General features: G+C 43.9%; 2 protein-coding genes across 3 annotated transcripts in view; one reads left to right on the top strand and one right to left on the bottom strand.

Moving 5' to 3' along the window:
• Positions 1 to 7029: 7029 nt before the first annotated feature.
• Positions 7030 to 22456, bottom strand: part of SPRTN (SprT-like N-terminal domain) — a 221408-nt gene continuing 205981 nt past the window's right edge. The window contains exons 1-5 of one of the 2 annotated variants that reach the window (XM_083732527.1): positions 14031 to 14457; positions 12962 to 13061; positions 11895 to 12023; positions 10046 to 10304; positions 7030 to 9798 (exon numbers count right to left, since the gene is read on the bottom strand). In XM_083732527.1, coding sequence (XP_083588653.1) covers positions 9083 to 9798; positions 10046 to 10304; positions 11895 to 12023; positions 12962 to 13061; positions 14031 to 14401 — 1575 coding nt within the window. In that variant the 5' untranslated portion in view covers positions 14402 to 14457 and the 3' untranslated portion in view covers positions 7030 to 9082. Of the gene's footprint in view, positions 9799 to 10045; positions 10305 to 11894; positions 12024 to 12961; positions 13174 to 14030; positions 14458 to 22456 lie in introns of those variants that run through there. The other variant, XM_083732528.1, reaches the window with a different exon arrangement.
• Positions 14654 to 21351, top strand: EXOC8 (exocyst complex component 8; the record flags this gene model as incomplete). The annotated part of the gene is made up of 2 exons (XM_083732358.1): positions 14654 to 16213; positions 18152 to 21351. 2 exons carry the CDS (start codon positions 14654 to 14656, stop codon positions 18758 to 18760), a joined length of 2169 nt encoding a protein of 722 aa, XP_083588484.1. The 3' UTR covers positions 18761 to 21351.

Raw genomic sequence — 22456 nt, 5'->3', positions numbered from 1 at the left:
CTTTGAGCCTATGTCTCAGTACAGCATAATCTGAAGAGCACTGCAGTTTCATATTTAAATTCTCCAAGAACCAGCAGGTAGATATGATCTGGACCAGGCAATGTCAGCCAGTTCTAGAATTTTCCTGTCCAAATGCCCATGCGCCACGGAAAGGGAAATGCCAAAATAACCCCATCTCACTAATCCCTTGTGACCTAGATACTTGAAGGAGCACCTCTCCCCTTATGTGGCAGCCCATGCTCTTAACATCTGTGGGGGAAGGCCCTACTGTTACTGCTGTCCTTAACCTCAGCACAACCCATAGTGATTTGTGGTAGGGCCTTCTTGATCATGGCTCCCCAGTTGTATAATTCCCATATTTGGACATACGTTCTCAGGATACCCTTATCTGCAGCATATGCAGGTTAAAAAGATATGACCGTTTCTATCTCGCCCATTTATTCCTGCTACCTGCTTCCTCACACGCATGCGCGCGCACACATACCCCGCCCTGTGTTTAGGCCATGTTTGTCTACAGCTTTGGTCTTCCTCATGGCCTTTTTATCTTAACCACTCTCCCCTCCCAGCTCCATTGGTCTCTTGGGGATTAGCAAGCATATTGCTCTTCAAGGCCATCTTTCTTGTTTCAGCCTTGGAAAGGCTGTCGCCATGCCACAGGGCTCTTTCCCTGTCTCCCAAGATCTTTGTAGCACAGTGTCATGTAGCAACCTGTACAGTAATTGCAGGCAGGAGATAGATTGCTGGATAACTTAAAGCAGACCAGCAAGGGTTTCTTACTCCAAACTATGTAAACCAGGCATGGCCAAACTTGGTCCTCCAGATGTTTTGGGACTACAATTCCCATCATCCCTAGCTAACAGGACCAGTGGTCAGGGATGATGGGAACTGTAGTCCCAAAACAGTTTGGCCATGCCTGATGTAAACAATAGCAACAACTGAAACCCTGATCTGTAATAACTCCAAGGTAGATTCTTTATACTTATGCAAGTGTGAACTGCAACAAAACGTTGCAGCATGTCATGTTGGGGATTCCAGCTACAGTGGTACCTCGGGTTACATACACTTCAGGTTACATACGCTTCAGGTTACACACTCCACTAAGCCAGAAATAGTGCTTCAGGTTAAGAACTTTGCTTCAGGATAAGAACAGAAATTGGGCTCCAGCAGTGCGGTGGCAGCAGGAGGCCCCATTACCTAAAGTGGTGCTTCAGGTTAAGAACAGTTTCAGGTTAAGTACGGACCTCCAGAACGAATTAAGTACTTAACCTGAGGTACCACTGTATTCCATCCCTCTCCCCTGGTTTCCCAATCAATCCATCAATCAGCATTCTGCCACCATTGACATGCTCAGTCCTCTTTGAACTATTTTCGGAGTCCCTCCCCCGAAAAAAATATATTCATTGTGCTTCTGCAAACCCCAGGGATTTCCCTAAGCAAAATGTAACACCAATCTCTTCTGCGTAGGTGCTACAGTTTTGCGTACACTTAGCAGTATTTTACTGTATTTTTGGTTTTTATGGAAGCCGCCCAGAGTGGCTGGGGAAGCCCAGCCAGATGGGCGGGGTATAAATAATAAATTATTATTATTTATTATTATTATTATTATTGTAGCTGGAAGATAGGAAAGTGAGAACAGGGGCAGTCCAACATACATGTTGGCACCTTAGGCAAACCACAAAATGGTGTCTCCCACCCTGCTGGGAAGATCTACATCAGGAGCTGGGGTGGGGGGAGGGGAGTTGGATAAGGATCAAGATGGGGAACCAGGTAGGAAGAGGCCAATGAGGCTCCTACTCACCAAGAGGCTGCTATGGAGGCAGCAAATGGTGGCTTCAAAGGAGCCAAGGAGCAGCTGCAGCTGTTGCTGGCACCACCACAACAGCAGCAGCAGCAGCAGCAATGCGTTCCTTGAAGGTGGATCTGCCGCCCCAAGGCACAGATGGGCAGGCTGGCCCTGAGCAAGGAGTTTGTTACGCAAGTCATTGAGTGAAAGGCTCATGGAATGCAGAAGCTACTTGACTCTGCGCTCAGAACTTCTGTTTTATCTTTGCTTCTCTCCCCAGATACTTGATGGGACCTGGTTCTGGTTCATAGAAGTTGGGAGTCTAGTCAAAACCAAAGTAGCCCCCATAAACCTGAAGCCTGCCTAGTGCTTATGGTGCTTATGTAACATTTGCATTCTTCCAAGAAGTCTGAGGCTGGCAGGGAGAGGTTTCCCGGGTGTGGAAGATCACAGCACTTCAGTGATGGGAAAAAGCAGCGCTTGCCAAGTTTCTCCCTGCCTTTCAGCTATTGGAGGGAAAGTTGCTGTAGAATCTGAACACGCCATGCCAGTCTTACTATTCTGGCATGCAAATCAGCTTACCTTGGGGAAAATAAACTGGTTTCCGCATTTCCTGCTGATGCATTCAGGGAGAGCCTGAATCTACGAAAATAAAAACGCTTCCTTGTGAATGGATTTTCTAGAAAGGCCACGCCAACTGTCTCATTTGCCCAGGCCTGGTTCTGGAATGTTCTTAGTATGAGTTGCCCTGGGTCAGTTTCTGTCGTATTCATCATATCCTGTGGTTGGTAAATTTCGTTTTCATTTCCCTTCTTTCTGCTGATTAAAAAAAGAGAAAGAATACGGTGGGTGACAACAACTGAAAGGAGTTCTCACAGATCATGATCACTGCTGGCCCACCTGACTCCCTGTTCTGTTAACTGTCACCACAGACCACCAAGCCTATATCTTAAGGGAAGAGAAACCCAAAGCTGGCCAGGAAGACCATCTTTCATATCTGCCTCCATAAAGCAGGTTTTTGGGCTGTCTAGGTTACAGGTATGAGGGGTCTTAGCCTAATAGGAGCAAAGGCCTAAGTAGTATCACAGAATTGTAGAGTTGGAAGGGACACCCCAAAAATCCTCAAATGATTCAAAGTCCTCAAATGATTCAAAATTAACAAATGTATTAAAGTTTCTTCAAATATTTTTCTCTTACAGTTTTGGCTTGGCATTAATGGTGTCATCCTTCCAAGGGGCTCAGAGCAGCCTACTTAGATGGCTACTTCTTTCCCCAACTTTATCCTCATAATGACAACTTAATGGTGAAGATAAGGCTAAAATAGAGTCACTGCTTGAAAATCACCCAGTGAGTTTTGTGGTTGACCATGGAAACTGAGAGTCTAGCTAATAGTTAAACCAGACCTCTATCCCTCACCTAATGGAAGAGAATCATGTTGTGGTTACCTATTTTATTTTATTTTATTTTATTTTATTCCCTTCATCATACGTTTTCAGGGCAACAAATATGTCACATAATATCTTAACACCGACACAATAAAATGCTACAATGATAAAAGATTGAACATCCACAGCAGTAAAAGGATGTGTAAAAAAAAAAAGTGAATGGTTAAAAGGTCAATCCCTCCCCAAGGCTTGGGTTAATGAGATGCTTCTTCAAATGTTGATGAAAGAATAATCCTCCACTTCAGAGGAGAAGTCACTTCACAGGCAGGATGTTACCACAGAGAAGGCTCTGCCCATACACCACCACTACCACCCAAACCTTCCTGGGTAATGGAATTGCCAGCAAGTTCTTCTGGTTTGACACGCATAAGAGAGTTTTTGACATCTCCCTGCACAGGAAGCCAGAGTCAAGGCTAGAGATCAGAAGCGCAAAACAGAATAATGAGAAGGAGCTTCCTGGCTGAGACTCCATGTAGGATGCTCCATACATGAGACAAAAGTGTGAAATGGTGCAACCTAATAGTAGCCATTCTGACAGATAGAATGGGATATTAAGAGAGAGACTCTTACAGACACCTTGTACTCTGAGAGTCATATCCAGTCAACTAGCACAATGTACATATAATCTCATCTTGTTTTTACTGGGAATAACCAGTTTTGACTGCTTCCCAGGTAACAAGGTGACTGAAGTATTGTAGAATTGTAACATTGGGAGGGACCACGAGGGTCATCCAGTCCAACCCCTTGCAATGCAGAACTCTTTTCTCCAACCTGGGGCTTGAACCCACAACCCTGAGATTAAGAGTCTCATGCTTTTACTCAGTATCATCTCCACAATCTTTTCAGCCCTCACTCTCACAATCCTGTCCTTGCAAATGTTGCATAAACTAAGGAAGGCTGCTTTATACCTGTATGATATATGAAGACTGCTTTTTCTGATTTCCTGGAGTTGCAATTCTGCATTCTGTCAAAATGGTGTTTTACCTCTCCTTCTTTCAATAACACACACACACACAGAGAGAGAGAGAGAGAGAGAGAGAGAGGGAGAGAGAGACATATACAGTATATGGATAGGTTTTATGTATTTTCATTTTAGTAACTTAGCAGTTGCTTTGGTAATTTTTATCAGATCTTTGCAATATTAATTATATAAATGGTGAATGGGAATTATATCGTGTAGTAACCCACACTGGATGAGAGAACAGAATGTTCAACCAGATGGGCCCTCAGCCTGATCCAGAGTCTCTCATACTGTTTCTTTCTACTTAAGAAAGTTGTCAAGTAGTTTTCCTCCCATTTGCACGGAAAAAAGAGCTCTGTTCCTGACAAATAAGACCTTTTTCAGATAGCCAAGTCATCCCGACACAAGTATGTATGTTCATCTAAAACACCCCAAAGGCTGAGAATCTTGTTGTTTCAGTGCCTAGCAAATAGCTTGACTTTTGGAGGCTGTACAAGAGTCAAACAAGGACACAGTATTTTATCTCCCACCAATCTGCATATTCAGATTAAAAACAAAACACACAGCTCAAGATATGGTGCCTGTTGAGACAGCTCTCTCAGGTGAGAGGGAATCAGTGGAGTCAAGGGAGCTTTTTAGAGCATAGGCTCAGGCAATTCCCTCCCTCTTTCAAGGGCCACCTTTCCTTGAAGATCCCCCTGTCAGGGGCCACATGCTAGTTATGAGCACGACCACCCACTTTTATTTCTCCCCTATCCATCTCTGTTCCTCCTTGCCCAGCAGGATGCCAAGAAAGGGACAGATCACTCTTGCCTCAGGTCTGAATTAGGCCCAGGTTCACAGGCAGCCCACTCCTGATATATAGGAAGGAAACACGATCTTATGCAGTCACATGGGCTACATGGGTACAGGGCAGTCTGAAGAACTCCCACACTGCCTCTTTTGAGTAGTGAATGCATCATGTTTAGATGCATCAGTTACTGGCTCAATACCTTGCTTTTAACGTTTTATTTCCTTGAATTTTCTAACCTACATGTTTCTGCATGTGCACATGTTCACACATTCAAAGTTTTGTATACAGTACTAATGGAAAATTCTCTTTTTGTAAAGTTCATTTTCAAATTTAAGCTCTGCCCTGGGTAGAGTACCATCTAGTGGCAGTTTAAGGAAGTCAGAAGTGTTGAGCAATGCTGCATAACAGCAAAACTAGATAAATAGTACTGTACCCTTGTTTCACCCTAGCCCTACTAAAACAGCAACATGTAAGGCTTGGGAGGGTGGAGATTTCCCATTAGCGAGTGCCTTTTAAAAAAAGAAGTGTTTATTAGAAGAGGAGTTTGGATTTGATATCCCGCTTTATGACTACCAGAAGGAGTCTCAAAGCAGCTAACATTCTCCTTTCCCCTCCTCCCCCACAACAAACACTCTGTGAGGTGAGTGGGGCTGAGAGACTTCAAAGAAGTGTGACTAGCTCAAGGTCACCCAGCAGCTGCACATGGAGGAGCGGAGACGTGAACCCGGTGCCCCAGATTATGAGCCTATCGCTCTTAACCACTACACCATTAATCTCTTATGATTAATTTGCTTACTGGTCTGTTAAGAGGCCTACTGTCAGGTGGCATATATTGTAAATAAATAGAACAATTCTCCTTTTTCTTGAGTACTTCTTTCATTACCTGTTCTGGGAGACTAGACATTCTTGTTACTGCATCCTCACAGTATGGTCTTGAACACACAACTGAGTATTTTTCTCAATCCCACTTGTGTAAAAGCAAGTTTACCAGCCAATCATTGGCTTAAAAAGGAGAGAAAGAACAGACCACACTGCCTCCAAGTATTGCCTATTCTTGATAAGGTTTACCAATTTAGTAGGAGGTGTCAGGCATTGTGCTCATACTTTCTTCTGTGTAACTATTGTCCCTCCAGAGTTTCATGCTTCCTACCTCTCCTTAACCATTCATTAGACCAGAGCTTTCCAAACTGTATCACAACACATTACTGTGTTGGCTGCAGTGTGTAGGTTTGCCATGTGAACGGTCCCAAAGTTCCAACCGGGGCTGTAAAGGGGTTTGCTTAACTTCTGATTTGCTAGTAAAACTGAATTACTGTGTCGTGAAATGATGCACGTCTAAAAAGCGTGTCACCAATATGAAAAGTTTGGAGTGCTCTGCATTAGACAAACCATCTTTTTTAAAAAAAACATGCAAGCAGCCTAGATCTTGCAAGGATTAGAACTGGAGATGCTAGCCTTTAGATCCATGGTTGCCATGTTGGCAACTACTGGATTAGTGCTTTTAATCAGAGAATTATGGATTTCTATAGCTCAGTCTGAATGCACAAAATTGCACAGTATTCACTAAAATCTTGTGACAAGTCTCATATGCTCTCAGACTACAAATCTTGAGAGTTTCTTGCATAACTTGTTAAACAAGAAGTGCCTGCTTTAAGTTCTACTTAATAATTTGATTTGCAGAGTCAGTATTGTGAAGGATAGCCACAGAACAGTACTTCTGAAGATAGTTGCCTATTTGACATGTGGGATAAATGAAAGGTGAACCCTCCTCTATTGCTCTTAATTATATATTAACAGATGTTTTGGTAAAAAAACACACACAACTAGTTGCAACCATCACCCATGTTTAGTTTACTATAAAGTGCACAAAAATTAAACTTGCATTTGCTACCGCTTGCATTCCTTGAGAAGGACAGGTTTTTGCTGTGTTCCACAATTAAGTAACTGGAACACAGGAACCCTAACAGGACATAGCAATTTTAAATGAGGTCTTTTGGAGTATTTCCCTCAAATCTTGGAGATTGCACTGGTTTATAAAAAATAAATAAATCGCCCTGATAATAGTACAAGGCTTCTCAAATGTAAAGCGCTGATTAGTTCAGTGAGGGAAATCCTTGACTAACTTTTGGTTAGTCTGGGTCTGATGACTTGAAGACACTCGGGCAATATATCCCTTAAAAGTGGGGCCAAGAGCACAGATCCTCACCCGCTCACTGGCAGTAGCTGCTGGACCTTCTCCTCTCCTCAGCTGTCACTCACCTATCCAGGAGCCATTTCATCAATGTATTTGCTGCTGCTTCTCCTCATTGCTGAAGGCCACTTCTCAGTCTCTTGGGCAATGACAAGAGGCATAACAGAACAGCCTGGTGAAATAACTGCTGGCTGAGCAGCAATAAGATGGTAGCTGCTGCTCCTTCTCCTCCTTGCCACTAGTACTCAGTTTTAGGAGCTCCAGTCAGTGGCGGGGTATTTGCAGGCACATGGACAGATGCTTGACCATGCAGATCACTGAGATCAGATGTCTCTTGTTACTTTACTGATTAAGAAAAAGTCTATCACAGAACATCACATCAAATCACTGAAACAGTGTGGTCTACATCTGCAGGATACTTGTTACCAGTTGAATATATAGTCTGAATCACCACAATAACAATGTGGTGTTAATTCTCTTTAAACACAGTGAAAATAATACATTAAACAATACTGAATTCCGTTAACCTGCACTGAATTTTCCAGCACCTTTAGAATTGGCAGATTTTGGAATTTCTAGCCCACTTTTATAGAACAGAACCCTGAATTTCAAGTGCTGTTTCTGAAAAGTTATTTTTATTTAAAATTTATCAGTTGGCTGTCAAATGCTCAACACAAGATACAACGTAATTGAAAGATTCATTTACAGGCGCACGTGTACCTAATAGATGAAAAGGAGACCTCCTGGCTTGTGAAAAGAGATATCTGACCAAATTGAACCATTGGGGGGTAAAAATGGAACATCCTAATTGACATCAAGCAATCATGTTGACACTTGGGGCTCAGAAATGAACATAACCAGAATGGCATGAAGCAGAGGGATAATACATCCCAGATCTCTATCAACAGGCCATTTTCCCTGCTGAATGTATAAATTATTAGAACAAAACTGAACTCTAGAAAGTGGAGGTTTTTGAACAGCAAACTGCTCTTCTATATCACTTAAAAAGTGAGACTTGTGAGATCTCAATCCGATCCCAGAATTAAAGTATCTCATCTGTTGCAGACAGCCTGAGGATATAAACCATTATGTCACATATGGCTCCACAAATATACAAAGGTATTTGTCCTATCTAATCTATCCCATCTTCTTTCACAAAAACATTTCCCATAATCTTCAGACACATTAGCAGCATATATAACAATGAGATGGGCCAATGAACAGTTTTAGGGACAGTGCCACAATCTGGAGACTTAACCCTCCCTCCTAGAACATTTTAAAGCTCTGTGAAAACTTCTCAGCTTTAACCATCTCTATTTATTATAATAAAATGTGTCGCTTCCAGGAAATTAAGTCTGATTCAAATGTAAGCAAAGGTGGAAGTATATGAATTCACACACATTTTGTATTCTGTTGATATTAAATGGCTTAAAAACAGTAATCTGCAAAACAGGCCTGAAAGTAGTTTTTGAGATAAAACAATCAGGTATTCTGAACAAGTGAATAGGCTTTTAAAAATAAGTCAGTTAAAAACCATGCATGTTTCTTTCTTTAGAACAGGCATAGGCAAACTTGGCCCTCCAGATGTTTTTGGGACTACAACTCCCATCATCCCTAGCTAACAGGACAAGTGGTCAGGGATGATGGGAGCTGTAGTCCCAAAACATCTGGAGGGCTGAGTTTGCCTATGCCTGCTTTTGAACAGAATTTGTTTCTCTCATGGCTATAAATGTGTGCTGAAAGTTGGTGGCATAACTAGCACTATTCCAAGCTGAAGAAAACTTCCTTCACATAGAAGAGGATGTCATAAGTCCCCTCCCCACTCCCACCAAAATATGGAAGACAATAAATATACATGAAACAGTCAAGACTGATAACCCCTGAGCAAAGCACCGTCTTAATGTCAGAATCATGTTAAGGTATCTTGGAGACAGGAATCTAGATGTTCATTGATTTTAGCTTCCAAAACTTCAGAACTGCAGACAGGGCAGGAAACTTTTCTGTTCTCATCACTGGCAGAAGTAGCTGGCCTTTCTGAAGCTACTGGTTCATGCTTTCTCTTCAAAGAAGGTCTGGTCAACTCTGGATCTGTTTTTTGTATAAAGTATTTCTCAAAGGCAGCAGTGTCTTCCATTTTTGCCCGTTTTGTTGGTCCACCACTGGGTGTGCTGCTATATCTATGAGATGAACTATGGGGTTTTGGAGTTGAAGTAGATGGTCCAGAAATGCTTTTTACTGGTGTCGTCTTTGAGGGTAAGTCCCATGTAACATTTATAGGGCTTGACTTTGATCTTCCTCCATTAAAAGAAACATGTTTAATGGGCGAGCCATTAACATTAGTGTACGCTTTTTTGTTAGCAACTGATATTTTAGGGAGTGTAACATAGGAAGCAAAGCTATTCTTATCACCTTCAGAAGGAAATGGTGAGGATATGCTTGCATTTTGAGGATTCGATCTTATCAAACCAGAAGGTGAATGATGTTGTGAACTGAGCAGCAATCTGTTCTTATCATTGCTTGGACTTGTGGTCCTCTCTGATGGTGACAGAGTGCTTTTTCCTCCAAGGATATATCCTTTTCCACTAAAAGGAATTAGGTTCTGCATATTGCCTCCGTTAGCGTTTCCTGCAAATACGTCAGAAATACACAGAACAATCACATATTTGGAAAACATTCACCAGCAGCACTCTATTACATCTCTAGGAGCGATCATTCATCAGAAAAATCTTTTCCCCCGCTTAACACTTTTAGTTATGTACTCTTCGGTTTATGCTATAAACCACCCTGAAATATTAACTGATGAAAAACAGTTATGATGCTGGTAATAACATCATCATCCTCTGCTGGTAATAACTAAATGATATTCAAGTACCTTTGCCATCAGCTAGGAATTTTGATTGTGGGACCTTCTCTTTGCCTTTCTTGGTGTAGTTCTCTGGCTCCTTGACCTTGGTATATGTACCTCCACACGTCTGTTGGTGCTCAGCCCACCAGAAGTCATTTGCAGATGGTGCTCTATTCATTGCACGCTTCACATAGCCAAAATATGGCTTTTTATTTTGACATGGACCATTGCATCGCCACCAGTGCTGGCGATAGGAATCCACTTCATCATGAAACTCATGATAGATCTAAACATAACCAACAAGTTTTTCTTAATGCAGAACATTCATTTCCATTTTGCGGTGACACCAGATTAACTCACAGCCCACCGTGAAGATTGATGGAATCAGGCCAACCAGGGCTTCCCAAGTCACTACAGGCAAGAGTTCCACATGGATATTGGAGCTGGCCCCAAACACAGAAGAAAATCAAACGGTATCTACTAACACCAGAATTCTGTGGTCTGTTTCAAATATCAAGGCCAAACCATTGGTATTCAGGGGCTTGTATGTATTCAGGGGCTTGTATGTTCACTTCTACAGAGACACATGCTCATTTCCTGTCTTGCGATATTCAGAGTTTGCTGTAATGTCTGAAGCAGTCGAACGATGGTTACTGTTAACAACATTTGCTTCCAAATTAGAATCTTAAACCCATTCCAAACCATAGTTTTTTATTTTTATTTGAAAGTTATGATTAACAATAACCACAGTTTTCCCAACTCACACATCACACCATGGAGGCCTTCCAAAACTTGGTGCCCTCCAAATGTTTCAGACTACATATCTCACTAATCCCAGCCAGACGTACTAAGTAGTGTTGTCCAAAACATTTGGAGGGCACCAGGCTGGGGAAGGCTGCTGTGGTAAATGATTCATGGGGCTTAGTAAGGGGGGGGGCGGTTTAAAAAATGTTTCGGTTTTGGATTTGATATATTTAATAAGGCTTGTTTGCCTGAGGGTAAGTAAAAATCTCACTCTTGGCTACTTTTGTCAGGGGAATTGGAATGTGGAGAAAGCTGGGGTAGTTAGGGGGAGAAGAGACGGAATGGTGGGCTACTGAGGAAAAAATACATGTCCTAGCTCCTAGCTTTCAAATCTCAGTTTCTAACACTGTTTGGGAGTGGCTGTGGAGGACAGAATGGCTGTAAGGTGCAGGAGTCTCTGGCAGCCTGCAATGCCAGGGGAGCAGCAAAAGAGCGCTGCCTCACAGGGAAACCCAAGCAACACCACAGCACCATAAGGGACTTAACTGGGGAAGAGGGCAGCAGTGTTGATTTTTATTGTACAAGAAAGGGCACAGTCTCGGAAGGGTATTGTACGCTGGAGAAAACATATTCTCTCATTTATAATAAAAGTCGCTTTAACCAAGATGTTCAGGGCGGCTTCCAAACGCCTTTCCCAGAGTGCAACTCTGGAGTGTGGCCTTCCGCCTGTGACACTGCACTTTAGTTACAACAAAGCAGGAAGTGGGAGAAGGGATCACCATTCATTAGTGATACAGAAGGAGAGAGCCTGGAGAATGCTCCTGACAGCTAAACCATGATATGGCTGCAATGTCTGGACTAAGCCAAAGTACACACCAGAGATTCTCTATGCTAATTCAAGTTTTCTGGATTATGGCCATAAAGTGCAGTTAACACCTTATCAGAATCTGGTGATTAGCTTGATATATTTGATTTTACATTGCAAAACTTACCGATGTCAAAGTAACCACTGACTCTAGTGTGCTTGTTTGTCGCAGTATCTTTTAAATCTAAACATTTAAAAGATTCATTTTATATTCCAAAATCAGTTTTACAAATCTACAAACTAGTGTTTGTTACACAGAATGCTTACTGTAATATTGGCTCCAGTTAGGCGGTTTATCCGATGCATGTGTTTGCAGAATTCCGGGCCATGGGATTCACGATCTTTGTCATTATTAGTGACAAATAACAAGGCATGAATCATTTCATGTAACAGGGTCTGAAATTAAAATTATTACATGATTACTTAAATTGCTATGTCCTAACATAAAACATTTGATTACTTACTGTTAAGTTCGCTATGATAAGAAATAATAATAATAATAATAATAATAATAATAATAATAATAATGATAATAATAAAAATTTTTTATATCCCGCCCTCCCCAGCCGAAGCCGGGCTCAAAAAATAAACCTTAAAATCTTCTTGCTTCCAGATTTCCATTCTCTGGGATAAGTCAGACATGATCCCAGCTTCATAAAACCATAATTTGGGACACAGACATTTGAAGGGCTGCTTCCTCCCACACCAATACTTCCATGTGTTAAGATCAGCAGCTGATGCCTCTCTGGTTGTTACAGTATGCATCTGAGGGGCACCTGTTATGCAGCAAAGAGGGCTTATTCTGTACCGGCAGTCCAACTATGGAATACTCTCCCCCTTGAAACACAGAACAGTTTTGGGGATCAGCTGAAAACACACCTATTCCACCAGACATCTCAGGGGGAGCGGGGGTCGACCACACAGTTAGATTTTGATTGATTGCTGTGATTTTATCTGTTCCTTTTATTTTTAGGCTTCTAATTGTATCGGTTGATTTTAATTTATATTACTGCACCCTATGCTGGTATCACATAGAAATATTTTGTGAGAAATAAACACAATATTTCAAGGAGACATTCACATTATAAGTGGAAATAATGGGTAAAAATTCCACCAAAGGACATGAGAGGATGGAGAAGTCTCTGCAAGCAGCAAGGAGCTGCTTGCTTCTCCTGTCTTTGCAGAAGTAGCTGCAATATAAGATAGCTATCTACAGCACTGGTAAACATGTTTTTTTCCCAAAACTACAAGATACATTTGACTTTGGGAATGTACATATCAGCTGCAAGAAATGCACATGTTTGGGATCATATCTATATACAAAACAGGAATACCTCTACAAGATCCTTTCTTGGTCGCAACTTCAAAAGTGGTTCACTGAGCCGGATGGAGCACATTCCACCACGGCCTTCATAGCAGCAAACTCCAGCACACCTAGAAATACAAATAAAAAAGGCAAATTGTTTACTGATACACAAACAATACTTGCTAAGCATTAGGTACTTTTATTAAACATTAGGTCCCACTGCTAGTGGCTGGACTAGACCTCCTGAGAGGTAAGAAAGCAGGCACTTTCTCCAATTCTGTTACAATTTGGGTTAGAATATTTAGTTTACAAATAATGTCATCACACTGCAGCAAGTATGCTAGGAGACATAACAAGTTATTGATATTTTAATTTGTGATACCATGCACTGCAGGGAACCTCCACATATTGTTGGATTCCAGTTTCATTCAGCATGGAGAATTGTCAGGATACAGCAATATCTGGGGGGTCACAACTCGCCCTCTCCTTTAAGAACTGCATCTCTCACAAAGGTCAGATAAAAGACAGAATACAACATGCTCCTCAAGTTGTAAACAAGCCCACACACAGTATACAAATACAGTGGTACCTCAGGTTACATATGCTTCAGGTTACATACGCTTCAGGTTTCAGACTCCGCTAACCCTGAAATAGTGCTTCAGGTTAAGAACTTTGCTTCAGGATGAGAACAGAAATCGGGTTCCGGTGGCGCGGCAGCAACTGGAGGCCCCATTAGCTAAAGTGGTGCTTCAGGTTAATAACAGTTTCAGGTTAAGTACGGACCTCCGGAACGAATTAAGTCCTTAACCTGAGGTACCACTGTACAGAGAAGCTGTTTTCTGACTGTGTGCTTGTGAATACAGGGCTCATGCCACCTGGAACAAGACCAAAACTAGATCAAAGTCTCTTGAGTCAAAATGAGAGTACCCCTAAACATTTTTAGCAAACAAAAAACCACTATTATTATCATGATTTTTTTAGCATTTGTTACCCGCCTCCCCCCCCCCCCAGGTCCCAGAGCGAGTAACAGCCTTAAGGGCAACATTCAGGGCGATTCAGAGCCGCCTCTCCCTCGTCCCGCAGCGCCTTCCCCGTACAGCGTCATGCGCGGGCTCCACTTCACTTCCACGGCTGCCAGGCGGCCCCAGAAGAGGGTCTCGTTGAACTGCAGGAAGAGGCCTCGCACGTCGGGGCTCGGGTCCAGCAGCTCCCAGGCGCTGTCCACGACGGAGAGCGGCCGCGCCGGGGAACCGGGCGAGGCGGCAGGGGAGGCGGCGGCCACCGCCTTGGCCCCCTGAGCTTCCCCGTCCTCTGCCTCCCACTCCGCCTGCAGCCGGAGGGCCAGCAAGAAGTCGCCGTCCATCTCGCCCAGGCAGGATGCCAGCCAGCCGGCGGTCGCGAACTCTTCAAACTCGGGCGCATGCGCCAAACAACAGAGGCGCTCCTCCCTTTCCCTCCAACCCTCCATCCATCCCCATCCACTCTGGTTTCGTTACGCGCTTGCGCACGGCCGCGTTAAGCCCGGAAGTGCCTCCCCGTGTGTAGCTCTTACACACTGAGTCTGGTTCGCCGTTGCGCCGGCCGTTCCACGCCCTCTCTCTTCCGTCGCGCTCGCGAGGTCGTCAGCGTCCGGCGCAGGCGCTCTGGCGGCTAGGCGTTTGTCGCTGGCCTGCTTCCTCTCTGCCCGTCGCTCCGCTCTCTCGTTGCTCCGGGTTCGGACATGGCGCTGTCTGTGGGCGAGGGGGCTGCGGGCGGCGGCGGCGGCGGCGGCGGCGGGAGCCGTCTGAGGCGGCAGCTGGAGTCCGGCAGCTACGCGGCGGAGGAGTACGTGAAGCAGCTGTCTCAGCAGTCGGACGGCGACCGGGACTTGCAGGAGCACCGGCAGCGCATCCAGGCGCTGAGCGAGGAGACGGCGCAGAGTCTCAAGCGCAACGTCTACCAGAACTACCGGCAGTTCATCGAGACGGCGCGCGAGATCAGCTACCTGGAGAGCGAGATGTACCAGCTGAGCCACATCCTCACCGAACAGAAGGGCATCATGGAGGCCGTCACCCAGGCCCTCCTCCAGCAGGCCAGCGCCGCCGACCGAGACGACCCGGCCCTGGGGGGCGCCCGGCGGGCCGCCGCCGACCCCCACACCAACCCCTTCCTGGCCCTCTCGGCCAAAGACAACGCTGCCAGCGAGGAGGGCCGCCAGCGCACCCTCACCACCCTCCTGGAGAAGGTGGAGGGCTGCCGCGACCTGCTGCCCGAGAGCCCCGGCAAGTACTTGGTCTACAACGGGGACCTCGTGGAGTATGATGCCGACCACATGGTGCAGGTCCAGAGGGTACACGCCTTCCTCATGAACGACTGCCTGCTCGTGGCGGCGTGGCTCCCCAACCGGCGTGGCGCGTACCGGTACGATGCCCTTTACCCGCTGGATGGGCTGGCGGTGGTCAACGTCAAGGATAACCCGCCCATGAAGGACATGTTCAAGCTGCTCATGTTCCCCGAGAGCCGTATCTTCCAAGCGGAGAACGCCAAGATCAAGAAAGAGTGGCTGGAAGTGTTGGAGGAGACCAAGAGGAATCGGGTCCTCAGTGAGAAGCGGCGGCTGGAGCAGGAGACCCCAGTGCGGGCCCCTCCCCCCTCCCCTCCAGAAGCCAGCAATCCTTTTGAGGAGGAGGGTGAAGAGGAGGCAACACCAGAAGAAGAAGTGGTGGATTTGTCCCTAGAATGGATTCAGGAGCTGCCCGAGGATCTGGATGTCTGCATCGCTCAGAGAGACTTTGAAGGGGCAGTTGATTTGCTAGATAAACTGAATGAGTACCTGGGAGATAAGCCTGTGACTCAGCCAGTCAGGGAACTACGAACAAAAGTGGACGAAAGAGTCCGACAGCTCACGGATGTGCTTGTGTTTGAACTTTCTCCAGATAGGTCTCTACGGGGTGGGCCTAGAGCTACCCGCCGAGCTGTTTCTCAGCTCATCCGCTTGGGTCAATCAACCAAAGCATGTGAACTTTTCTTGAGGAACAGGGAAGCTGCAGTACACACAGCCATCCGCCAGTTGCGCATTGAAGGTGCCACTCTGCTGTATATTCACAAGCTCTGCCATGTCTTCTTCACCAGCCTGTTAGAGACTGCAAGGGAGTTCGAGACAGACTTTGCAGGCAACAGTGGATGTTATTCTGCCTTTGTTGTCTGGGCCCGATCTGCTATGAGGATGTTTGTGGATGCATTTAGCAAGCAGGTGTTTGACAGTAAGGAGAGCTTATCCACTGCTGCCGAGTGTGTGAAGGTATGAGGAAAATATAGGCCCAAATGTCGGTGTATTATGCTCAGTCACACATGCACTGGATGACCACAAATTCATTCTTATAACTACTTCAGTTTTCCAGATAATGTCATAGAATACAGGGCAAGGAGGAAACCAGTGAGTCATTTAGTCCAATTCCCAGTCCTGAAACAGGGTGTTCTGTTTGTAAAGAAGCTGTGTAAATAATTTATTGCAGTAGCTGCATTGACTATCCTGTACTCCACATTCCCCATCACTTGGAGCCTCTCTCCCTTTTCAGCTGTCTTACAATGTTCGAGTGCTTTTTGCTTAATTCTAAAGGAGAGCAACACAAACATTTCTTGCTCTTCTAGGAGCCTTCCACTTTAAGATTAGGAACAAAAGAAAGGGCGAGTCATGTGGCATGACTTTACAGATGTTGGCTATCTGATCAAAGTATATTTTGCTATATTTGGGCATTGAGACCTTCTGGAGTTGTTACTTGTCTTTCAGGAAAAGGCAGTCTGTACAGGATATCCAAGCTGCCTCCTCCCTGCAGCCAGCAAGAACAGCGAGGAGTGTAGGGCCCACACCTGCTTCCTGCCCTAATCATGTGGCAGTCCCAAATACACTAGGAACAGTAGTGGGCAGGCTGCTGTGGGGGATTAAAGGGGGAGGGGAACCATGTATGCCACCTTGAGCTCCTGAGAGAAAAAGGTGGGACAGAGATGCAGTAAATAAATAAATGTGTTCTGAGCAATTACTTTTACCCAAGTATGGAGAAGTTTGCCTGGACAGAATTGCTCCGCAACCCACTCCTCCAGTGAGCTGCCCTGATTAGTGGGAAAAGGTGATCTCATGTCTTTCCTCTATCTAGGTGAAGGAGACTGTCATGGGTGATCCTATCCTGCCAGGAAAGAGACAGCCTGGATAACCTTGCATTACCTGCTGCTCCGTCCAATGTGATACAGCAAGGGCAGTGAACCTGAGGTCCAGGGGCTGCTTGTGACCTCCGGGTGTCTCTGGACTCCCTTTAAGCCATACCCCTTACCTGCTCTACTCCACATCCTCCTTAAATGCTTTTGCCTGGTAGAAATGTATTATTGACAATGCCTCCTGCTTGCCTGGATGGAGAGATGTGTAGAATCTCCCAAGATTTGTGTTCTTGGGTTGCAGCCTACTGTACAAAAGTAAGGGTCACAGTCATTGCTCGGGCGCTTTTGTCTCTTGTCATGCACATCACTGGCATATGACACCCCCCTCCAAGGTTCCTCACAAGCAATGCAACCCTCTGGATAACATGGGATACAGATTGCCTTTTCCTGAAGGCCAGAATGGTAGGGATCAATGCTGGGTCATATCTTCTTCTCCCTGATGTGTATTGTGTTAGAAACTTGGATAGAAAAGCTAGGAGCCAAATGCCTTCTGGGACCTGGATTGTGGGCACCAAAACAGAATGTCTAGTTGCCACTGAAGGGGGCGGGGTGATCAGCAACACTTTTTATTTAATATTTTGATAACCATGAATTAATACACAATTCACATAAGTGACACATTGTTAATATCACATTTTTAGCAGAAATGAAATGTTTAATTTGGTGTTTACAATAAAAATATTGGTACCATACTTCAGTTTTTAAAACACTCTACTCTTTATTGTTAAACTCCTTAACATATTGTCTATCTTTAACATATACTTTGAGGCTTCAAAGCACATACATTTCAGTATTCCTTGAGTGTCAGTCAGGTGCAAAAAAATGGCACCCAGACTTTTTGAGGTGCTCTCAAATGGAGAATCTTTAAGGTACAAAATGCCCCTGCCGGCCTGCTCATTTCGAACTCTGAATGCATGTCATGTTTTTCCTGCTGTTCATAATGGGATGATAGTTATCTTTTAGAGTGTCTCTATTGTGCAACTGCTTAAAGGTGTAGTAAAATTAATCATGTAACTTGTTATTGAAGGTGGCAAAGGAACACTGCAAGCAGCTCAGTGAGATTGGTTTGGATCTGACCTTCATCATTCATACCCTGCTAGTGAAGGATATCAAAGGGGCTTTGCAGAGCTACAAAGATATCATAATGGAGGCTACAAAACATCGTAACTCTGAAGAGATGTGGAGAAGAATGAACTTGATGACGCCTGAAGCTTTAGGAAAACTTAGAGAGGAGATGAAGAGCTGTGGTGTGACCAATTTTGATCAGTACACTGGTGATGACTGCTGGGTAAATCTTAGCTATACTGTTGTGGCTTTCACCAAACAGACCATGACCTTCTTGGAGGAAGCTCTCAAACTGTACTTCCCAGAGCTGCATATGGTTCTGCTGGAAAGTCTGGTGGAGATAATCCTTGTGGCCATCCAGCATGTTGATTACAGTTTACGCTGTGAACAGGACCCTGAGAAGAAAGCATTCATCAGGCAGAATGCATCTTTCCTTCATGAAATTGTCCTTCCTGTTGTGGAGAAGAGGTTTGAGGAAGGAGTAGGGAAACCGGCTAAGCAGCTGCAAGATCTGAGGAATACTTCGAAACCGGTGCGTGTTAATCCTGAAAGTACTACCTCTGTAGTGTGAAATGTAATCTCTCATTATTTTAGTATAACATGTCATGTATATATGTGCACATTTTCAAACATACATTAACATTCCCTTTAACTAATTATGCCCTAAAAAAAAAAAAGACAAAGACAAAGGGAGAAGAATTCAAGCAAGTACTTTAGTAGACGAGCCACATCTAGTATATATTCCTCAAAGGTCTGGTTGTGGCATTTAGATAAAGGAGCTCATCTAGCGTCAAAGTGTGTTTTGGTCCAAAGGCTAATGAACTATTTAAATATAATTAGTATGATCAAGAATAGCTTCTGATAAGTATTTTACAGAAGTATAAATGATGAGATACACCTAGTTCTTCTATTATATTGACCTTCAGAAAGAGAAGAATCAGTTTGAGAAACAAAAAGCAAATTTGCATAATTCCCTCTTTGATAACTTGAAAAAAGGTTGTAAAAACTAAAGCAAATGCTTCTTTTCAAAAATTTGTGGCTTAAAATTCCTCTGAAAATTAAAACTTGGCAGGAGCATGGAATTCACAGTCGTACATGTAGCAGTTCCTGTGTGCATTACTGATTCTTTGTAATGATAAATCTATAAACGTAAATGATGGCGGTCAAATACAAATACTGCCGAAGTCAAATCCTGTCTCATTTGTGGCAGGTAAGAACTGGATTGAATGTGCAGTTGCTACATGGACTGTTGTTCCACTTGGGGATTGTTTTTTGCAGTTTTGTCACAGCTCCTTGGCAGCCATAGGGCCAAATCTGTTATTCAGATTTTTTTAAAAAACCCCCACCCAAACCTGCATTGTTAAATTAGCTGTGGGAAGTGCTGTGTCAAAAACATGCACACAATCTCATTATGGCCCTCTATACATTTGGGGGGGGGGGGGCTTGCCACCAGACGTGTTAATTGAAGGAAATGTGTATCATCGAATCTAGGTTGGTAACTGCTTATGTAATCAACAAGAATAATGACTTGAAAACAAATAAAACAGAGAATAGTTTTACATGTTGCCAAATCAGCCTGATAAAGGAAACCCCTGGAGAATTCATGATGTGAAAAACTACCCATTTGTGATCAAGTGATGAAGGGTGCAACAGGGGTGAGAAGTGACCTTGTACAAATAGCAAGGAGCTTTTGACTTACCATAAGTGAAAATTAGGGTTTGGGAGTAGAGGCACGTGTGCAGTAGACAATGAAAACCTGTAGGAAATATAACCAAGGCCTATTCCTAGCAGGCTCATCTGTAGCTCTGCACACAGTATGATTGTGTATAATGTAGGTAGAGGGTTTTAGGTTTTTATTCTTTTCAAGCATAGGTAGGTGTTATGTCTGCAAATTTAATACTGCCTAACATATTGTGAAATCCCCACCATGTTGTACACTGGGATTGCATAATTGACACTGAACCATAGTTAATGACACTAGGGGACATTTTTCCATGGACTATAAGAAGAAACAGCTAATGTTCTTTAAAAAGGTGTAAAATAAAACATCTGGATTGTATGCTAAAAAGTATTAAAGGCCTTAATTCACAATTGTGGCCTTTGGAGATCTGTTCCCTCTGGTCTTGAGAACTGGTTTCACCATAAAAATGATAAAGGAAGCATAATTGTGAGAGTACAGATAGTTGGCCCCAGGAAAAAAAGTAATATGAAAAAATTACTACCTTGCCCAGCATTGTAGAAATGTTTGGTCCAAATAGTTGCTTGATATGATGCAGCTCTGTGCCCTCCAGATATTTTAGACTGTAACTCCCATCAGCCTCAGCCAGCATAGCCGTAGTGGCCAGAACAGATGTGAGTTTAGTCCAAAACATCTTGAGAGCATCTGGTTGGAGAAGGGTGGCACAATGCATAGTGTTGTGGGACAAGTCACATCTTGCAAATGGTTAATTTTGCCTCTCGCTGACAGTGGCTGGATGGCAACGGGGCTCAGCTGAGTGAGACTCATGTTGTGCAATTCATCTTCCTTTGATCTCTATAAGAGTGGTGTAGAAGGTGCTTAGTGTGGGGATGTGAAATATGTGGCCCTCTAGAAGTTGTTGAACTACAACTCCCACAATCCATTGGTCATTCTGGCTGGGCCTGATGTGGTTTGGGAGTCCAGCATCATCTGGAGGGCCACGCATTTCCCATCCCTGCTTGAACACATTGTCTAATATGCATTCATGGTATATGGGCAGTTATGCCAAAGGATAGTCGGTATAATTATTTGCTCTTTCTGTGTGTGTGAGACACACAAAACAGCTTTGCAATCTCCAGTCATTGTATGTATGATTTTTTTAAAAAATACACACAAGGAAATCCCCCTCAGGACTGTTCATCCAGCAGACTGAAGAAGCTGCCATTTAATTAACAGAGAAACTCCTCATTGGGTGTTCAGTAGACTGCCGAAGAGGGGCCCACTGAACTATGTTTCTAGAGCAATTCTGGGTTTCTGACGAATAACAAATAGTCCTGGTGCTTAGTAACTTACGATTCTGTTTGTATCATGCCTGTGAATGTATGGAGGCCAAATTATTTATGAATGAGAATAATGCCTAAACATGCAGACTGTATTTGTATATTAACACAAATGACTGGATTAAAAAGTGTGCCCTAACAATCTTTCAAATCGTGTTTTGTCTTCTTAAGCCTCTGTATGTGTATGAACAATGAGCATTAGACTCTGGGGTAGGAAGGCTAGAAAAAGACCTCTGCTTGGGACCCTGGAGAACTACTCCAGTCATAGTAGACTGTAATGGTCCAGGTGGAGCAATGGTATGTCTCAAGACAAGGCAGCTTCATATATAACAAAGTAGTTATGTTTATTTGTTTGCTGTGTTTTCATCCCACTTTTCAGGTAATTAAGTGTCTCTCAAAGCACCTCTCATCAAGAGAGACAGAAAGAGAAGCTGGCCATAGCTTACATGCCTCATCTAGCTTACAAACTTAAAAGAGACACAAGGATGGGGAAAGGCAGAGGAGGGAGATCAAGTTCTTCAAGGCCAGACCAAAGTTTTCAACTGCAAGCATTCATATGCATTGGGGCCAGTTTCAATCTAATGTTCATTGTGTTCTTGCTTGAATAACAATTGATGGATCTTGCTCCTCTGGCTGATAGATGGGGCCAGAGTGCCCTTTCCTCTTGCTTTTGCATCTCACATTCATTCATCAGTGGGAGCACAGTGTTCTTTCCGGCAGGGAGAGGGGAAGAAAGTCACCTGCAGCTGCCCTGTCTTTGGCCAGTAGGTGGGACCAGGTTGGTTTCTCTCTTGACACAATGGTCTTCCTTTGCTGATGACAGAGGTCAGAACTCTGCAGCCTTGTGTCAAGTAAGCCCTGATATGGAGTATTGAGCACATGGATGTGTGTGTATTTGGTAAGAAAGCAAGGTCATCCAAGTTTGCCTTAGTTATTAAACAAAACCCATATTAAACAAATTGTGCAGAGTTACACCAATTACCCTCGTTCCTGATCTGCTCCAGTGAGCAATGGTATGCCACATTAACACCGTTTGTGCTATGACTTCCATGCTATAATTAGGAGCGGGGGAAATGGCATGGGATTCTGCATATTGTACATGCATGTTTGCTGTGCGGAGACACGGGATCTCATGAATAGAATTTTGGTTCATAAAGGCTAATGATCCTATGAAAGTGTCTATTCCTTTTGTAAAGCTATGTTTACTAATTGCAATCAGACACAATGGCTAAATAGAGCCTCCAGGATC

This window comes from Podarcis gaigeae (assembly GCF_964106915.1).
Source record: "Podarcis gaigeae genome assembly, chromosome: 3".
NCBI classification, from domain to species: domain Eukaryota; kingdom Metazoa; phylum Chordata; class Lepidosauria; order Squamata; family Lacertidae; genus Podarcis; species Podarcis gaigeae.
The sequence above is the reverse complement of the archived record's forward strand: the minus strand, read 5'-3'. Positions and strand labels throughout refer to the sequence as shown.